Source organism: Branchiostoma floridae, chromosome 3 (genome assembly GCF_000003815.2).
Source record: "Branchiostoma floridae strain S238N-H82 chromosome 3, Bfl_VNyyK, whole genome shotgun sequence".
In the NCBI taxonomy this organism is placed as follows: domain Eukaryota; kingdom Metazoa; phylum Chordata; class Leptocardii; order Amphioxiformes; family Branchiostomatidae; genus Branchiostoma; species Branchiostoma floridae.
The window spans coordinates 19,989,658-20,004,647 of record NC_049981.1 but is presented as its reverse complement, the minus strand read 5'-3'; the positions used below and the strand labels follow the sequence as shown (position 1 = coordinate 20,004,647).

At 39.7% G+C, this 14,990-nt stretch overlaps 2 protein-coding genes across 2 annotated transcripts in view; one reads left to right on the top strand and one right to left on the bottom strand.

Moving 5' to 3' along the window:
- The window catches only part of LOC118410964, a 5,968-nt gene extending 720 nt beyond the window's left edge, over positions 1-5,248 (top strand). Inside the window, exons 3-10 of the mRNA XM_035812948.1 lie at positions 430-554; positions 828-937; positions 1,060-1,158; positions 1,290-1,382; positions 1,579-1,679; positions 1,926-2,099; positions 3,529-3,648; positions 3,834-5,248. Coding sequence (XP_035668841.1) covers positions 430-554; positions 828-937; positions 1,060-1,158; positions 1,290-1,382; positions 1,579-1,679; positions 1,926-2,099; positions 3,529-3,648; positions 3,834-3,998 — 987 coding nt within the window. The 3' untranslated portion in view covers positions 3,999-5,248. The remainder of the gene's footprint in view (positions 1-429; positions 555-827; positions 938-1,059; positions 1,159-1,289; positions 1,383-1,578; positions 1,680-1,925; positions 2,100-3,528; positions 3,649-3,833) is intronic.
- The window catches only part of LOC118410962 (zinc finger MIZ domain-containing protein 1-like), a gene marked incomplete in the record, with an annotated part of 128,490 nt that overhangs the window by 35,258 nt on the left and 78,242 nt on the right, over positions 1-14,990 (bottom strand).

The following is a 14,990-nucleotide window of genomic DNA, read 5'->3' as shown; positions in this document are numbered from 1 at the left end:
ATAAGCCACAAACCAACAGTACCCAAATCACCAGTCCAGGCTAGGTGGTAAGATTTCCTTTCTGTTGCCTTATTGGACTACCATGGAATGAAGTATTGTTTTTGACCTCCGTTTGGGTAGTCTCTATCAGACTGACGCTGGCTATTGTAGGGAGATAATTTGCCAGGAGGGGTTGGATGACCGCGCAGTTGGAATGCTTACCTTAGCATGGACTTAGCATCCCCTGGCCTATTTCCCTAATTTCTTTTCAGACTCAGAGTCTAGTACAATCCCTGTACCCCTGTAGGAAGGCCTGGTGGAGGCTAGTGATTGTGTGTGTGTGCGCGTGCGTGCAGTTTTGCGTGCGTGTTTCCACCATTCCCAATATACAAAATGTATCACTGCCATGATACATACTCATTTCTGTCAATTCTTTCTGTATCTTATCAGGAAATAACTGGAAGTGTCCTTGCCGAAGAAGATGACAACTTTCAGGGACTCAAAGTGCTGTCAGATGCCCGTCATTGCTGGCGGAAGAATGCCTACTACTCTGATGTTGTCTTTCTTGGCCACATGTGAGTCTTGATGATCGTTCAATCTATATATTCTTTAATGACATATCTAATGCTATAAATATAGTAACAGAGATGCTAAAAACATGTGCGCTGTTTTATAAACCGCCACAAAGCCTTCTTGGAGAATACTATGTTGTTACATGTATGTATGTATGTATGTCTGTCTGGGTGTTTGTCTGTCTGTCTGCCTGTACCCCTGTTTGTCTGTATGTATTATATAATTATGTTCTTGTATATGTCACAGTAGATTTACATTTTGTCATTGTGGTCTAGCACACACAGGGCGATTCACCATGAACTGGTAACCAAGGAAGATGAGCCGATATCGCAGAACCACGAGATTATTGGCACAGAGCGGTTCTATGAGTGGGCTGATGCCAAAGGTGTGTAGCATTTATTGATTAAAATGATAGTACAGAACATGTCATGAACAAATTAGAGGTTGACACTGCGGACCGGTTGACCCTTTCAATTTATATTTACATTCTTGTGTCTCACTCTACAGGGCTCAGCATCCATCTCCATGGCCATGACAGGAACGGCTCGGTTAATAAGATAGTGAAGGACCGCCAATATACAGACAACGGCAACGACACATGGCATGGTATGTCCACCTCAGATTATTACATGCTAATTTAACATAATTCCTTACTTCTTGTTTGCAATTAGCCATAGGAAAGGAATTTGCAATTTTTCTTAATATCAATGTTGTTACTATTTTGCTTTTACATGTAGCTACCAAGAACTTGGCAAGATCCTTTGTCAAGGTTGCAAAGGGGAAGCCAGTCAATCGAGGAGTCACCTGGCATCCTGAGCTGTCTGACAAAGGTTTGTGGATAACACGTTATACAGTACCATGATTATTAGTTTGTTCCTACATGTATGCTACCAATGCATTACCCATGTCTGATATGTAATTCCCTTGTGCTGTTTTGCACTATGCATATTTGAACGGATTTGAAGTTTCATATATGTGTGTGTGTGTGTGTATACTATAAATATTTATATACCATAAATATTGCAGGTGCAGGTATAAAGACACACTACTACTGGGCCATGAAGACCTGCGATGGAGACCCAGACCTGCTGCGGTTCCGCCTGGACAATATTGTCCGACACTACCAGGTAAGGAGACTACGGATGTTTCAATGGATGTGTTCATGGAATCATTCAATACACCATACATGTACAAATGAATGATTGGCACTCTCTATGGTATAATGAACCTGTTTATACTGTACACCTTGCCCGTGTCCTGTCATTATCTGTGAAATGTTAGCTGAGTAGAGACTCTACAGCTACAGTGAGTGAATTGGTGCCTGGAGATCCATTTCTATTATTCCCACCAACGAAATGCACATCATTTTTCAGAATGACCACAGAAACTGCTTTGCGGGGAATGTCCGTCATCCGGGGGCCCGATGTAAGACAGACCCGAACTACGAGCCGACCCGAACTACCATCAGGGACCCGGTAGCAGCACAGCTGTTGACACGATGGATACAGAAATCAACGATATACGAATGGCCACTGGACTATGTAAACGTAAGTAAATTTTTAATTTCACATCGATAACTTGGAAACATACAAATACATACGAACATATAATTACCTGATATATTTATCAGACAAAGGGTTGGAATGTGCAGCGCTCAACAGATTAAATGCCTTTTTCCAGAAATGGAAACTCCAAGTTACTAGTAATCTAAAGAATACATATAATAACATAAGTTATTATGTTCAGCAAACCTTGGTCGTTCCTTCCGAAATCAGATATTCATATTCGATCAACACACATTGGACATAGGACCTTCTTACTGCTAGTCTAGGGGCGACTATTACATAATCGGGAGACTGATCTCAGGCAAAATTTCACTCAATGCTCGTAATGCTATGTATACTTTGAAATCTCTCATTGAATAATTCGCTCGTCTTTCTCACCAAAGTGCTTACCAAGAATATTTGATTCCTGTATAAAGCCGATCGTCCTGTATGGAACTTTGGGGCACAGAGCCCATATATGACAACTTCCCAATTGAAATTTTTCACCACCGATTTTGTGAGAATATACTTGGAGTTTCCAGACATTTTAGCTGGGTAAATTTCCTTCAGACTTTGATATATGGATGCGTGCTATTCGTTACTGGCTACGCTTGTTGCAAATGGATTCTCATAGACATCCAATACAAGCTGATGACCTTATGTGTCAACATAAGTCTATTTCTAATAGTCATAGATTCTGAAGAACTTTGTCAAAGAATTATTAGATGGTAGTGGCCATTCCTACCTGTTCTATTCATGTAACTCACTTAGTGATAAGTTATTATTAACAGTCTTCTATATGTACCATGAGAAGATCTAGAATCTGATATGTTTATCCAAAGCTCTTGTCATAACGTGAGTATTTATACTGATAAGCTAATGCTACATGCAGAAATACTTAGAATTAGATAATTCTGATCTACGCTTGGCAATCAGCAAAATTAGAATTAGTGCCCACCATCTTGGAATTGAGAAAGGGCTGTACAAGAATCTATCTGTGTGTGAAAGAACGTGCAAACAATGCACATCAAACATGGTGAAAGACAAAACACATTTTATGTCAAACTGTTCGTTCTACAATCACAAAAGAGCTGTTTGAAGAGGCCACCCAAATTTCTTCACATTCACTGACAAAAAGAACACGATTCTCTCTCTAACATCACAAAACCTACACATAATAGAAAAGGTGGGATCTTTCGTCCACTGTCTCCGAAAAAGAAGTGAAACAAAATGACCCAGGATCTAATAGCTTTCAGACTAGAGTAGACACTTGTGATCTTGTTTTGTACACTGTTTCAATCTCTCGTGTTATCTGCAATTAGCCCAGAAGCAAGAATTTGCAATTAACTTATTACTAATAATTGCAGGAAAGAAGGAAAAGTAAATGATACAGTACATCCAAGAGTGTAATATTTTTCTTCTTGTATTCCAGTGTGTAGACACCCACTATGTTGAGTCATTCAACAATAGCCTTCTCCAGTACCACGACAAGAGGATCGTGTTTGGCAACAGCCAGTACACCATGCGGAGCCATCTTGCCATCCTGGACTGGGTAAGACTTTGAAGATGTATGTGTGTGTGTGTGTGTGTGTGTGTGTGTGTGTGTGTAACTAAACCAGAGATATATACATGTATGATGCTTTGGTGTAAATTGTTTGGACTGGAGTAGCTGAAAATATTTCAGATCTATGTGATGTTTTGATAATCTTTTTCATTGTCTCTATTATTTCATTGCAGAATGAACATGTCGACAGGGACTACACTTCGATCATTCGAAGACAGTCCGCCAAAAACCCTAGGGCGGTGGAGGGACACAAAGTCCTCAAGCCTAAGACTAATAGCTTCAAAAGCACAATCTGGGACAGATTCATGGCAAGAATCTTCCCCGCAGGAGAGGATTGAGTACTTTAGCTTGTTTTTGTTGTTCAGCATGTAGTCAGTCAATAATTTTCCTAATTGTGTTGAGACAATGTTCCAAAGTCTTAGTAAAGATACATGTATGTAGATATTGTTGTCATTTGTCAGGATTTTACAAAAGGAGGTAGTATTGTTTGCTTGTATTTTGAACTCTTGCACTTCATGGTAAATGAGAACTTTCTGGGATTCTTTCAAAATGATCTGTATAGAGTAATTATTTTTTGGATGCGTCCCAGGTCCCAGTTCAAGCTGTTGAAACTGATAGTCTTGTATTTCATGACCATTCCTATAATGAAGTAACTGTTATTTGTGATAACAGAATGTCTCTGATTTTCACATGTTATGTAAAACCTAGTCTAGAAGATACTCCTTTATCATTGTATTTCGTAAAAAGATTCTATACTGGTAAGATTTTCTTGTTATTCAGGCAATATGGCATTACTAGTACATGTATTAGACAGGTTTGAAAACTGTAAGCTAGCAATTGCTTGTGATAGTGTTTTGTTTGTTCATATATGCCCCTGTGGTACAATAATGCCTACCTATGGACGTATTTTGTTTGGACTCCTACACTTCTTTACGAGTCCATTAGTATAGTATACTTGGTGTCCTGTTGTGTTCAGGATAAATTCTTTAGTAATTTAGGGTGTTTGACCTAGAAATCAGAGGCCATGGGTTCAAATCCCTTGACATGTCACCAAAGTTGTGCTGTTTACAGGACTTTCCTTACTCCATCCAATTGTACAAAGGGGGTTGGGCAGGTAATAGGTGGTGGGAGGAGAGGATTGGGTGACCTTGGGTCTGTCCTGGACACAGTGGATAACAACCCACGTGTCAGGAAGGCTAACGTATTTGATTTCCAAGATTGTATAGCTTGATACCAAAATGGTATAACGTCATCATGACATACTAGTATGTAAGAACAAGGAGGTAATTATAACCTTCTTGGTCAGTACAAAATTTAGCTGTACATTGATTTATGCTCGTCCTTCTTGTTGTATGAGACAGATTCTGTTCCAGACATAGATATTCAATAAAGAAACAAAATCCTGTTGCTGGCAAGCCCATTCTTACACACACACACACACACACACACACACACACACACACACTCACACACGGTGGTTTCTTCAACTTTTACACACAGGCGGGCACACTGCAAGCAAGGCCTCAGACAAACCACTTTCCCCAAGGGTCAGCCAGAGGTACTTAGGGGAGGCCAACCTCAGGTCTGGCAGGGTCTGGCACGGTTGGAAATTTAGCAATTACTATGCCTGTCAATCAGCAATTTTGTCTCCGGCTGAGCGCCATATGCGGGTTTAACATTTGAAAATCACTTGAAAATCAATCAGATCGACATTTTGTACCCTAGAATGCAACAATACAATACTTAATTCCATTCTATGCCATCTTGTTTCAGCTTTTTAAGTTTAAAACTGCAAATATTTTTTGAATCCCTTGGGAATCAGCTAATTTGCATATTGTCACGCGCAGATTGTCACGCGCAGATTTTTCACGCGCAAGTTTTCACGAGCACATTTTTCACGCGCACAAAACCCCATCCCAAAATAAGCCCTGTAGTACAGTACTTGGACCTCAGCACAAACAAGATCCTTCAACTTGGTCACAATATGCAAATGTTACCACAACAGCTCCAAAGTTCAAGTGACCCCTTGGTAACCATCAACAAGGAATAATAACAACACATCCTCAGAACTTGAGACTGTGTTGTTACTTACAGGCAAATTTCCTTTTTTGTTTCTTACTAACCAATATACTGTCATAACTTAAGCTCAAATAATAGGTTAATGCAGTCTCCATAAAGATTGCTGGTAAATACATGCCTACATGTCATAGTTGTCACTCTTTTGTATTATGAATGTTGTAATAACCCATGATAAGCTTATTTTCTACAACCCTTCATAGTAATGAAATATTGACAAGGTGTATCTTTGCTCCCTGTTCTAGGCTAGTAGAATCCCATTAAGGCAAATTGCTGATATTATCATGGAAGCAGCTGACATGAAAAATGATAAACCATGGAAAATGGCTGCTGATGGCAGCTGTCGAGATATTTATCACACAAACTGAGGTGAAATCAGAATGAAATGAATACTGATTAAGTAAAAACAACAACATGGAGACACTCTGAAAAGTATATTACATATGTTCTTTCTGCAAGGTTCATGTTGCCCGATTCTAACTAAAAATTAGCAAGCTAGCAAGATGCAAAACCAATTTTCCTGTTGTTCATGTACAAGTTGAGTTTGCATTCATTCATAGATAGTACTGTGAGGTTGTACTAAGCTAAGACACATGTTAACATGATCTACAACAATTAAACGGTGGTATACATTTTAAAGATATGAAAGTGTACATCATGTATGCAAATGTTAGCAGGCAGCTAGCAACTCAACTGGGACATGTTCATGGGGGAATATGGTGATGTGAACATTACATGGACAATCATTTGTGTTTCCATTTATTTCTACATATTCTATGTGGAATGGATGTTGGTCACAGTGGTGGCTGTTGTTGCATGGGGAGTGGGGCAATATCCTTCGAGAACAGTTGTTAAAAGTCAGGATACAACTGCTAACGAAAGATAGGTGGTCAAACCTGTAGTAGATCGTTACATGAATAAATTACAGCAGATGCCAATCATGAATATACCAAGACTGAAAGCGGATAGATGCCAGGTAATCTACCTGCATGTAGCTCATTTTAGCCTGTGTGCTATGACGTCAAACTGTGGTCAAATATAGCAACTTCACTTCCAAGAATAGAGAATTAAACACCAGCTGAATTTGGTGTGATGAAAGTCACACCTCCTCACCTGACAGAATGATATTACCTATTTGGAGATGCCTACAATTTTTAGCATAATTTTTATACTGTTTCATACCAAACAAACAAACATAGATCAACAGCAAGGTCAGTACACTTTTCATTTCCTAATTTTTTTACCTCTGGTTTACACACAGTGTTAACAAAATGTATCCTGTCTTACGATTCAAAATCTAGCACTCAGTAGCAGTTCACTTTGCTTCTGCCCATGGCAAAATAACAGATATATTGGATTGTGTTCCTGAATTTCAAATAAATACACATGCAATTACGGTATCTCCCTTTTTATCTCTGTAAATATGGGCACTTGTGCATTATCTACAGATGAGGGGATTGAACAATAATCATGGGAAACCGAACTACCAGTATGTATGAATGAAAATTACAATATCGTTTACATCCATATCCAATACTTTCTTAGTTTACAGCAGTAGTCTGAGTAGATGTGAAGTTTTATTTCCTTTACACAATTACAGAGCTAGAGGCTGGAATGGGGAGATTCGTCCCTGGCTTCTGTAGATTAATGGACAGCAGGGTCAGGCTAATTCTACACTGACCTTTTCCCTGAAGACATTGCTGGTGCCAGCCAAATTAGCAGTTCCACATCGATATTCCATCCCTCCTTCTTCCAGCCACAAACCGCAGGGCCATAAATATGTACAGGGAAGGGGTAGGGGAACGCCTTTTTTGTGTGAAGATTATCACTGTTTCACACTGTGTTGTGAAATCTACTTTTTTTTTTAAATCTACAAAACAGTCTCATCTGTGCCTGTCCATTTCAGAAGGTGACAGTTTTGGAGCACAATGGTAAGTGTGCAGAACAAATATTAAAAATATCATTTGAGCATTATCATTGCTATGAAGAGGCAGGAAGTAGTGTGCATCTCTAATTTTTTCTTATCAAGGGTGCCGTCAAATCTATCTTCAGCTTCTGTAATACTGATAGTTGCTAAACTTAAACCACATGCCCTGCTTGTTTGTTATGATGTTCGAAACATGCAAAATTGCAACCACTAATTATGCGCATTTATAGGCACTAATGCTCAGCGCAGTCAGACAAGCCCATGGTGTCACACAACCTGACAAACTAGATTAGACTTCCGCTGGAAGAGAGGTTCCCAAGGCCACAGACATTACCCTGGGCGTCCGACCTTGCCACACACTCAATCTGATCCATATGAAGGCAAGGGGTAGCCTCCAGTTACCTCAGCTGTGAATGCTAGCATTTGTAATGAGGACTAATTTTCAGACAATTCATGAGCAGTTTTCTTTATCTTCGTTATGACTACCTTAGCACCTATCTTTACATATCCATATCAATAATACTTAAATTTTTAGTCTTTGGTTAAATACATGGTTACTCAGTGCAGAGCTGGCTTACTATTTGCAAAATCTATCCGGTTGTTTATCTTGAGTAACTTGTGCACTTTATTTTTGCCTGGTTCAGTACTTCCCATCAAATTTATATATATATACAAAATTATGGTACTCAAAAACCCAACACTCCACTAGTAATGGCCTGTTTTTGGATGCAGCCTAAATTTGTTTTTTAGTGATGCCTCAAGTTGTTTACACAAAGGCCAGGCTTTTCAACACCCAGTTAGTTACTGTAAATCCACTGAGCTACTGTTTGAACTGTGCATGCTTTATCTAAATGGCAAATCAGCAGAAAAAAACCCTATAAATTCTATGGATCAACTAAAACAAACCCACAAAAGAATAATAAATGTACATCATCAGCAAGGACTCAGTGTATAGTATTATAATAACCCTAGCTAATAAACATACCCTGTTAACCTGCTTGTGCTGTCTACATACTGCAGTAGCTGTTAGTGTTAGCAAAAGTGTGTGTATTGTCTAAAACAGACAACAACTCCAAACTGGGCTAACAAAAAGACAGACTGCATTAGACTACTTTGAGTTACATGAGGAGATCTATTAACCTAAATACCATTATATAACATCTATTATCATAATACCGGTACGTTTACGACGATTTCTCTAGCCATACTGATTTGACAAATTGTCAACGCATCATTTTCTCCATCTTTCATTATGTCTGAGACATGGTTTTCCTGAAAAAGGGAAATACCACATGACTGTTATGGCACAGAGGAAACTTGGAGTTCTCATATATGATATTCATCAGAAATTGTACAGGAAAGATTACTATGGATAAGATATAAGCAACAATACACAATCAATCTAAAGTTAGCACCCCGCTAATCCACCCACTTGCCACAGTGAGTAAAGAAAGGCCATTTTTGAATGACCTGGTTGAGTGACAAACCATCACGTTTACACAAACTGGGCAGCCACCCTCTGGCAGATCCCCTTATCATATCAGACTAATTTGCATAGGCATGCTGGATTTCTCAGAGGGGCCAGGCAAGGGTTTTTCCCAGTGGTTCCCTGAGGACCTTTGAGCAATTAGAAGTGGTCATTAGCGATGAAAAGGTTCAATTGATGATGGTTTTAGTAGAAATATCTGATAAAGTTACAATGGAGGCATTTTTTTCACACACTCTTAGTTCACAAAGGTTAATTTGATTATAGAGTTATTTAGTTGATAAAATGTGATAAGACCTGGTTGGATGTGAGCCAAAAAATGCCCAAAAAATAAAAAGACAAGAAGCCAGAAAAATTGCTTGAAAATGAAAGGCTTACATTTCAGCAGTAGGAGACACCAGTATATAAAACAGACACAGAACAAACTGTTATCAAACATTGTACAAGTAGTAAAAACCACAAAAACGTTTTGTGAACTCACAATGTGGAGTGTTCTGTTCTTTTAGAGGGTTGCCCACTTTCCTCAGCAATGTGTGAGTAAATGCCAGTGCATACCAGACATCCAGTAAGACCCAATTATGCCTCTTCCAATCCAGCTGCACATGTATAAATGGCCACCCAGTGTAAATTAGACAAGTTCTGTCACCGGCACTGTCTGGGGAGGGCCCACGAGTACTGCATGGAGGGACTACAATTTCCCTTCCTCGTGTAGAGTTTCTATCCTGATTGTCTTCAGTAAATTAGCAGAGGATTTGGAGTGCCATTCCCTTTGCAGGAAATGTGTTACTTTGCATTGATTTTGCATTTCAGCTCCCGGAACACACGGGTAACTGGCCACTAGGGTTCCCCCAAACACTCCATGACCGCTGACCCCACTTCTACCACACAACCATATTGAATCAGAGGGAGGGTGTATGTGAGGAATGCCCCATCCCTCTCCTACAGTACAAGTCACACCAACATTTGGGGATCACGACTCTCAACACTCAAATCTAGCTACCAGCAAAGCCATGCGTCACAGTAACTGCCCCCCTCCCCACCGAGGCCTTTGTTACCTAGGACAATGACCCCTGAAGAGTGACATGAGTTTATCAAAGCTTGACGAGGAATAACCACATTGCACAGCCGAAACCTTGTGACCAGGTTCAACCACTAGGAAGCCAGGAGATCCAGACAAACACAGGCTTTCTCCTGTTGCCCTTACACATTGGTGCAGAGCTGTTTAAAGATTAAAGAAGCTTGGTCCCTGGGTATACTGTGTACATGTGTAATTACCACTGCATATCACTGGCATCAGCTGGCCTGTCTACAGCTCAGGCCAGAGTTTCAACAAGAAGCAAATGACAAATTCCTTACCCCATCTTGCTGCAGATTGTTGGGACGGTCAGGTGGAAAACTCAGTAATACTAGGGAGGGAAATCCTAGGACATTAACTAGTCCCTGATGGTTTTGTGATTGTTGGAAGATTCTCCCACACAGTACAGGATCAAGCAAGGGTTTTGTCTGGTTTCTTGCTGGGTCAGGCCACACAAAGGGACTCATGAATATTAATCAGCTCCCCTCATTTGCATGTGAAAGTCCTTCTACGCATTTGCAGGGAGGAAATTTCAACCAGCTAGCCTGGTCATGACATCATCATCCGTTGTTATAGGCGACGTAAACGCCCTACGCACGTAGGCAGCATGGAATCCTTCCAAAAGTCATGCGTCAAAAAGCTGTTATACCTCGATGATTAGGATCTATTTTTGACTAGTTGGGGGTTGACACAACATTATGCAAACGTTTGCCTGGCCTTAGGCTGGTGCTTTGTAAAGTGAACAAAAAGTAGCGACAGTGTTGCAGCATAGAAAGACAAACATAAAGCCTACTTATGTTTATATAGCCTACTTATCCAAGGTGTAAACTGAGAAATGAGAAACAAATTAACAAAAAAAAAAAACAGTTGTGAAAAAAATAACATGGTGCAAGAAAAAGTCTGACAAAATTTGGTTTGAACATGATAAAAACATATACCTACATTAATGAGTCAGCAAAAAATTACTTGCGTAACTTAATCTTGAATAGTTTTTTTTACAGGTGAGTTGATGCAAACTGATATGTTTCACAATGAAACAACTCCAATCATATTCCTACTGAAGATGACAGAGGCTTGACTATCGCATATTTATCAGGTAATGTGCAATTGCCAGGGGCATAAATTGTTGTCTCATGTCTTGTAATCTCCTATTTCATTAAGTTTATATCAAACACAACTGTGGTTTGTGAAGGCATAGAGGCCCAAAGCAGCCATATTAGACAGTGTGTTATTGTCACACTAGTCTACATGTGAGCTTATCTAATCTAAATCTGTATGGGGTAAAATCTAACATGCATGTTTATTATGTTTCCATTTTTAGCTCACAGGCATAGGACTCTGACAAGGGCACTATAGCCCTTTAGCACACTGTTCAATGTGCAGCTCACTTTCACATCTCAACAAACGATAATATTTCCTTCTTATATGATATCACCTTATCTTCCTACATGTAAATTGACTTGGCTTGGCACACACACAGTCTCTAATAGAGCATTGAAATAACGTTGAACACAAATTGTAACTTCAAATTCTTAAACAAGTACTGTAACAAATATTTTATTATCTTTCTAACACAGAGATGTCAAAAATATAGTATACAGTGTCCCAACAATACTTTAAATTACGCTGAATTCAAAAGACCCCCTATAGCATACTTACGCTAAAATCAAGGAAGGCAATGATGCACAATGTGGTCGTCTTCTTATAAATATATAGGCTGTCTATGCCTTACAGATAAGGGACATGCATGCAGGCCTTCACTGGACACTACAGGTATCCACCCTGGGTGTGGTCACTCAGCACCTAATTGTCCATCTTGTCCTAATGTATTGTCCTTCTTGCTCATCCATTCACCTTTCTCCCCACAGTAATTGAAAACACTCCAACCATTCAATAACACAATAGAGGGCAGAGATTCAGAAACCACACTACTTGACTTGCAAATGCTGGCCACATTGTGTTAATGGCTCTTCCATTTTATGGCTGGTTACAGGTCACATGATTTCAACCTTCTCCATGCTGCCTAATGCTGTGCCAAATAGAAATCTGGTGCCAAGAAGAGAGGGTTAGCTGCCAGAGAAAAGGACTCAGTTCTGTGACTCAAGATGAGCAAGGCTGGGTCCTAACAAATAGCATGTAGTATAGTAGAAGTAGTATCCAGTATTTCATTATAACAAATAGGATATATACATATATATATATAAGAAAATGCAAATAAGAAAATGCAAACAAACAAATCACCTTGTTCCAAATATATCATTTGCACTAATTTCATCCAGGCCTTGGGATGTCCAGTGTCCACAAGTCAATACTACAGTACTTCTAACCAAGGATCCAACGTATGATGTCACAATTGGCAAAAAGTTTCCAAGCAGCTCACTGTCTACAAGCCTCACTTCTACAGTATCAGTTTTCAAAGAAGGATAAACAGGAAACACGCATTACAAGTCCAAGAATCACTTCCCATTGTGGCAGCAACAAATATGACCTTAAATCAGCAAAGGAAAGTCTCTCTCTGTTGCCAGTGTGGCTGATAAGGCCACTTACGAACTCCTCTATGATGAAAATATACAGCTTCTACAGAGTCATAACTTACATGAACAGGACGTGTTACTTCTTTTCACAACTGAAGGATAACACAAGCATCGGCCCATTTCCGTCGGAACTTTCGAAGAACTATTAACTAATTTAAGCTGAAATCAACTGGAATTCTGACACTACACTACTATTAGCAGAGATAGTTGTCAGACTCGGCCCAAACCACATCCTAAACCATATCCTCTGTGTGTGGTCCTCTTCCCAACAAGGCAATGTTTGAATGCATCTTGTAAGTCAAGAAGTACTGTTTCCTTCTCTGCCATTGAAAAAAATTAAAAGTCTACAAAAGTACTGTAATGAGATTTTCATGGTTCCAAACAGCGACATCACTAACCCATCTAAGTAAATCACCCCTGCTTTCCCAACATTGCTAATCCTGCTCCTTTCTGTTATTTCTACTTGCAACAATCTGCTATTCACTGGAGCCCTACAAGCTCTACACACTGCTGGCTTTTCGTAAAACATCAGATCGATTTGGTCCCTGCACAGAAGCTGTCAAGATGATTTTGCTACATGCTCCATTGTTGCTAAGCTGCAAATAATTCATTCTTAATGAGCCATCTGTACTAATGAGCTTGCCTAATTAGTACCATGAAAGGGATGGTGGTCCAATCTAAGCTAATTCTAACAGCTGAGGTTTCCTTGTAGTGACTTCAGTATACATGTGTATACCATTTTTTTGCCTTCGAGATGTCTTGCTGCTCATTATTTTCTATATTCCAACTTTATCAAATACGAGATGTCAAGATGAATATATCTGAGTACAAGTCAAAGAAGTATTTTCCTTGTACACATTGAAAAGTGGAATGAGCCAATCTATCGGGAAAGGAAGGAAGACAGGTAGGCTATCATTAACCAACAAAGGGAAGCTTTTCCACCCTACAGCCAACATGACCCACCCACCCCACCCCCAAGGAAATTTTACCCCAGACCCCCTAAATGAGACTCTACACCATAGATGTTAGAGACAGGATGCCAGCTTTGGAAGTGGGGCATATTGCTTCCTTGGCCAGAAGAGTTATTCTCTTGCGCAGGATGGTCTGGTAACCATGCTAGAAATCATGGAAGTTTTGTGGAAACCTCTATCTGGGTGGTCAGAAAGAGGGGATAGCTTAGGGGGGACTAATGGTACCACCTTCCTCTGCCCTGGGGCATCATGATGCAGGTGCATTTAGGAGTGGTTGAAACCACTTTGTAATCAAGCAATGTCTCTCTTTTCCACCCTCTTTTCATCTATCACAAACTCATCAACTGGTAAAAAAAAAACAAAGAATTTATATCAAATGCTGACTTCCAATGAGATTTCCAATAATGATAACAAATAAATTGTAATAAATCTAAGTTCGCAAACAAAGATGAACAGTAAGCCTTACAATCTGCACATTATTCTAATGATTCACGTAGTTTTGATTGTTAATTACCAACATGGATCCGTAATGTTGCAACTTGAAGGCATGCCAAATATTCTATTAACCTTCTCACTGCTGCCTAACTCTGCCATCAACACAAGTTAGCAGCCAGAAGGCTTACTCTGTGACTAGAAGGTTAATGATAAGCTGTCCTCATTTTAGATTGAAAATCAGACACAAAAAGAGCATTTTGTTACCTTACATTCTACTCTACAGGTTCCTTCGTGGAATTTGAGAGATGCAAGGGTGCAACCTTTCGAGGGGCTAACATGAAAACAGCCAACATAAAGAATTAATCTGTGAATTAAGCCAGAAAGGATCAAGTAATTGAAAAATGCAGCAGTTAGATACCGATTCCTGCTAAAAAGTAGGCCAACATGTTTTGACACAGTGGGCAATCAGGAAAGCAATCAGAGCCCCTTGCAATGATGGGTTGCATTAACCTGCTTTGGCTGGCTAGTCACTGCCCCTTCTCAGCTGTCTCCTCAGCCATTGTGTAAGGCATCTTTCCATTGCAAGCACAAGCAGAGCAGAACGCTGCTCTACAAGCTGTCATTGTTGAGAGGGAAGGAGATCCGATGTAGCTACTCAGTCTGACATGGGGGTACAATGTTGGTGGGAAAAGGACCGCAGATCCACACTTAGGAGGGTAGTATAAATCCAGAATGCAGCAAATGTGCAACAGACCTGTTTTAATTACGAATCATTAATTTGAATCCTAATAAAAAAATTGACATAATCATTATTTACCAATGGATG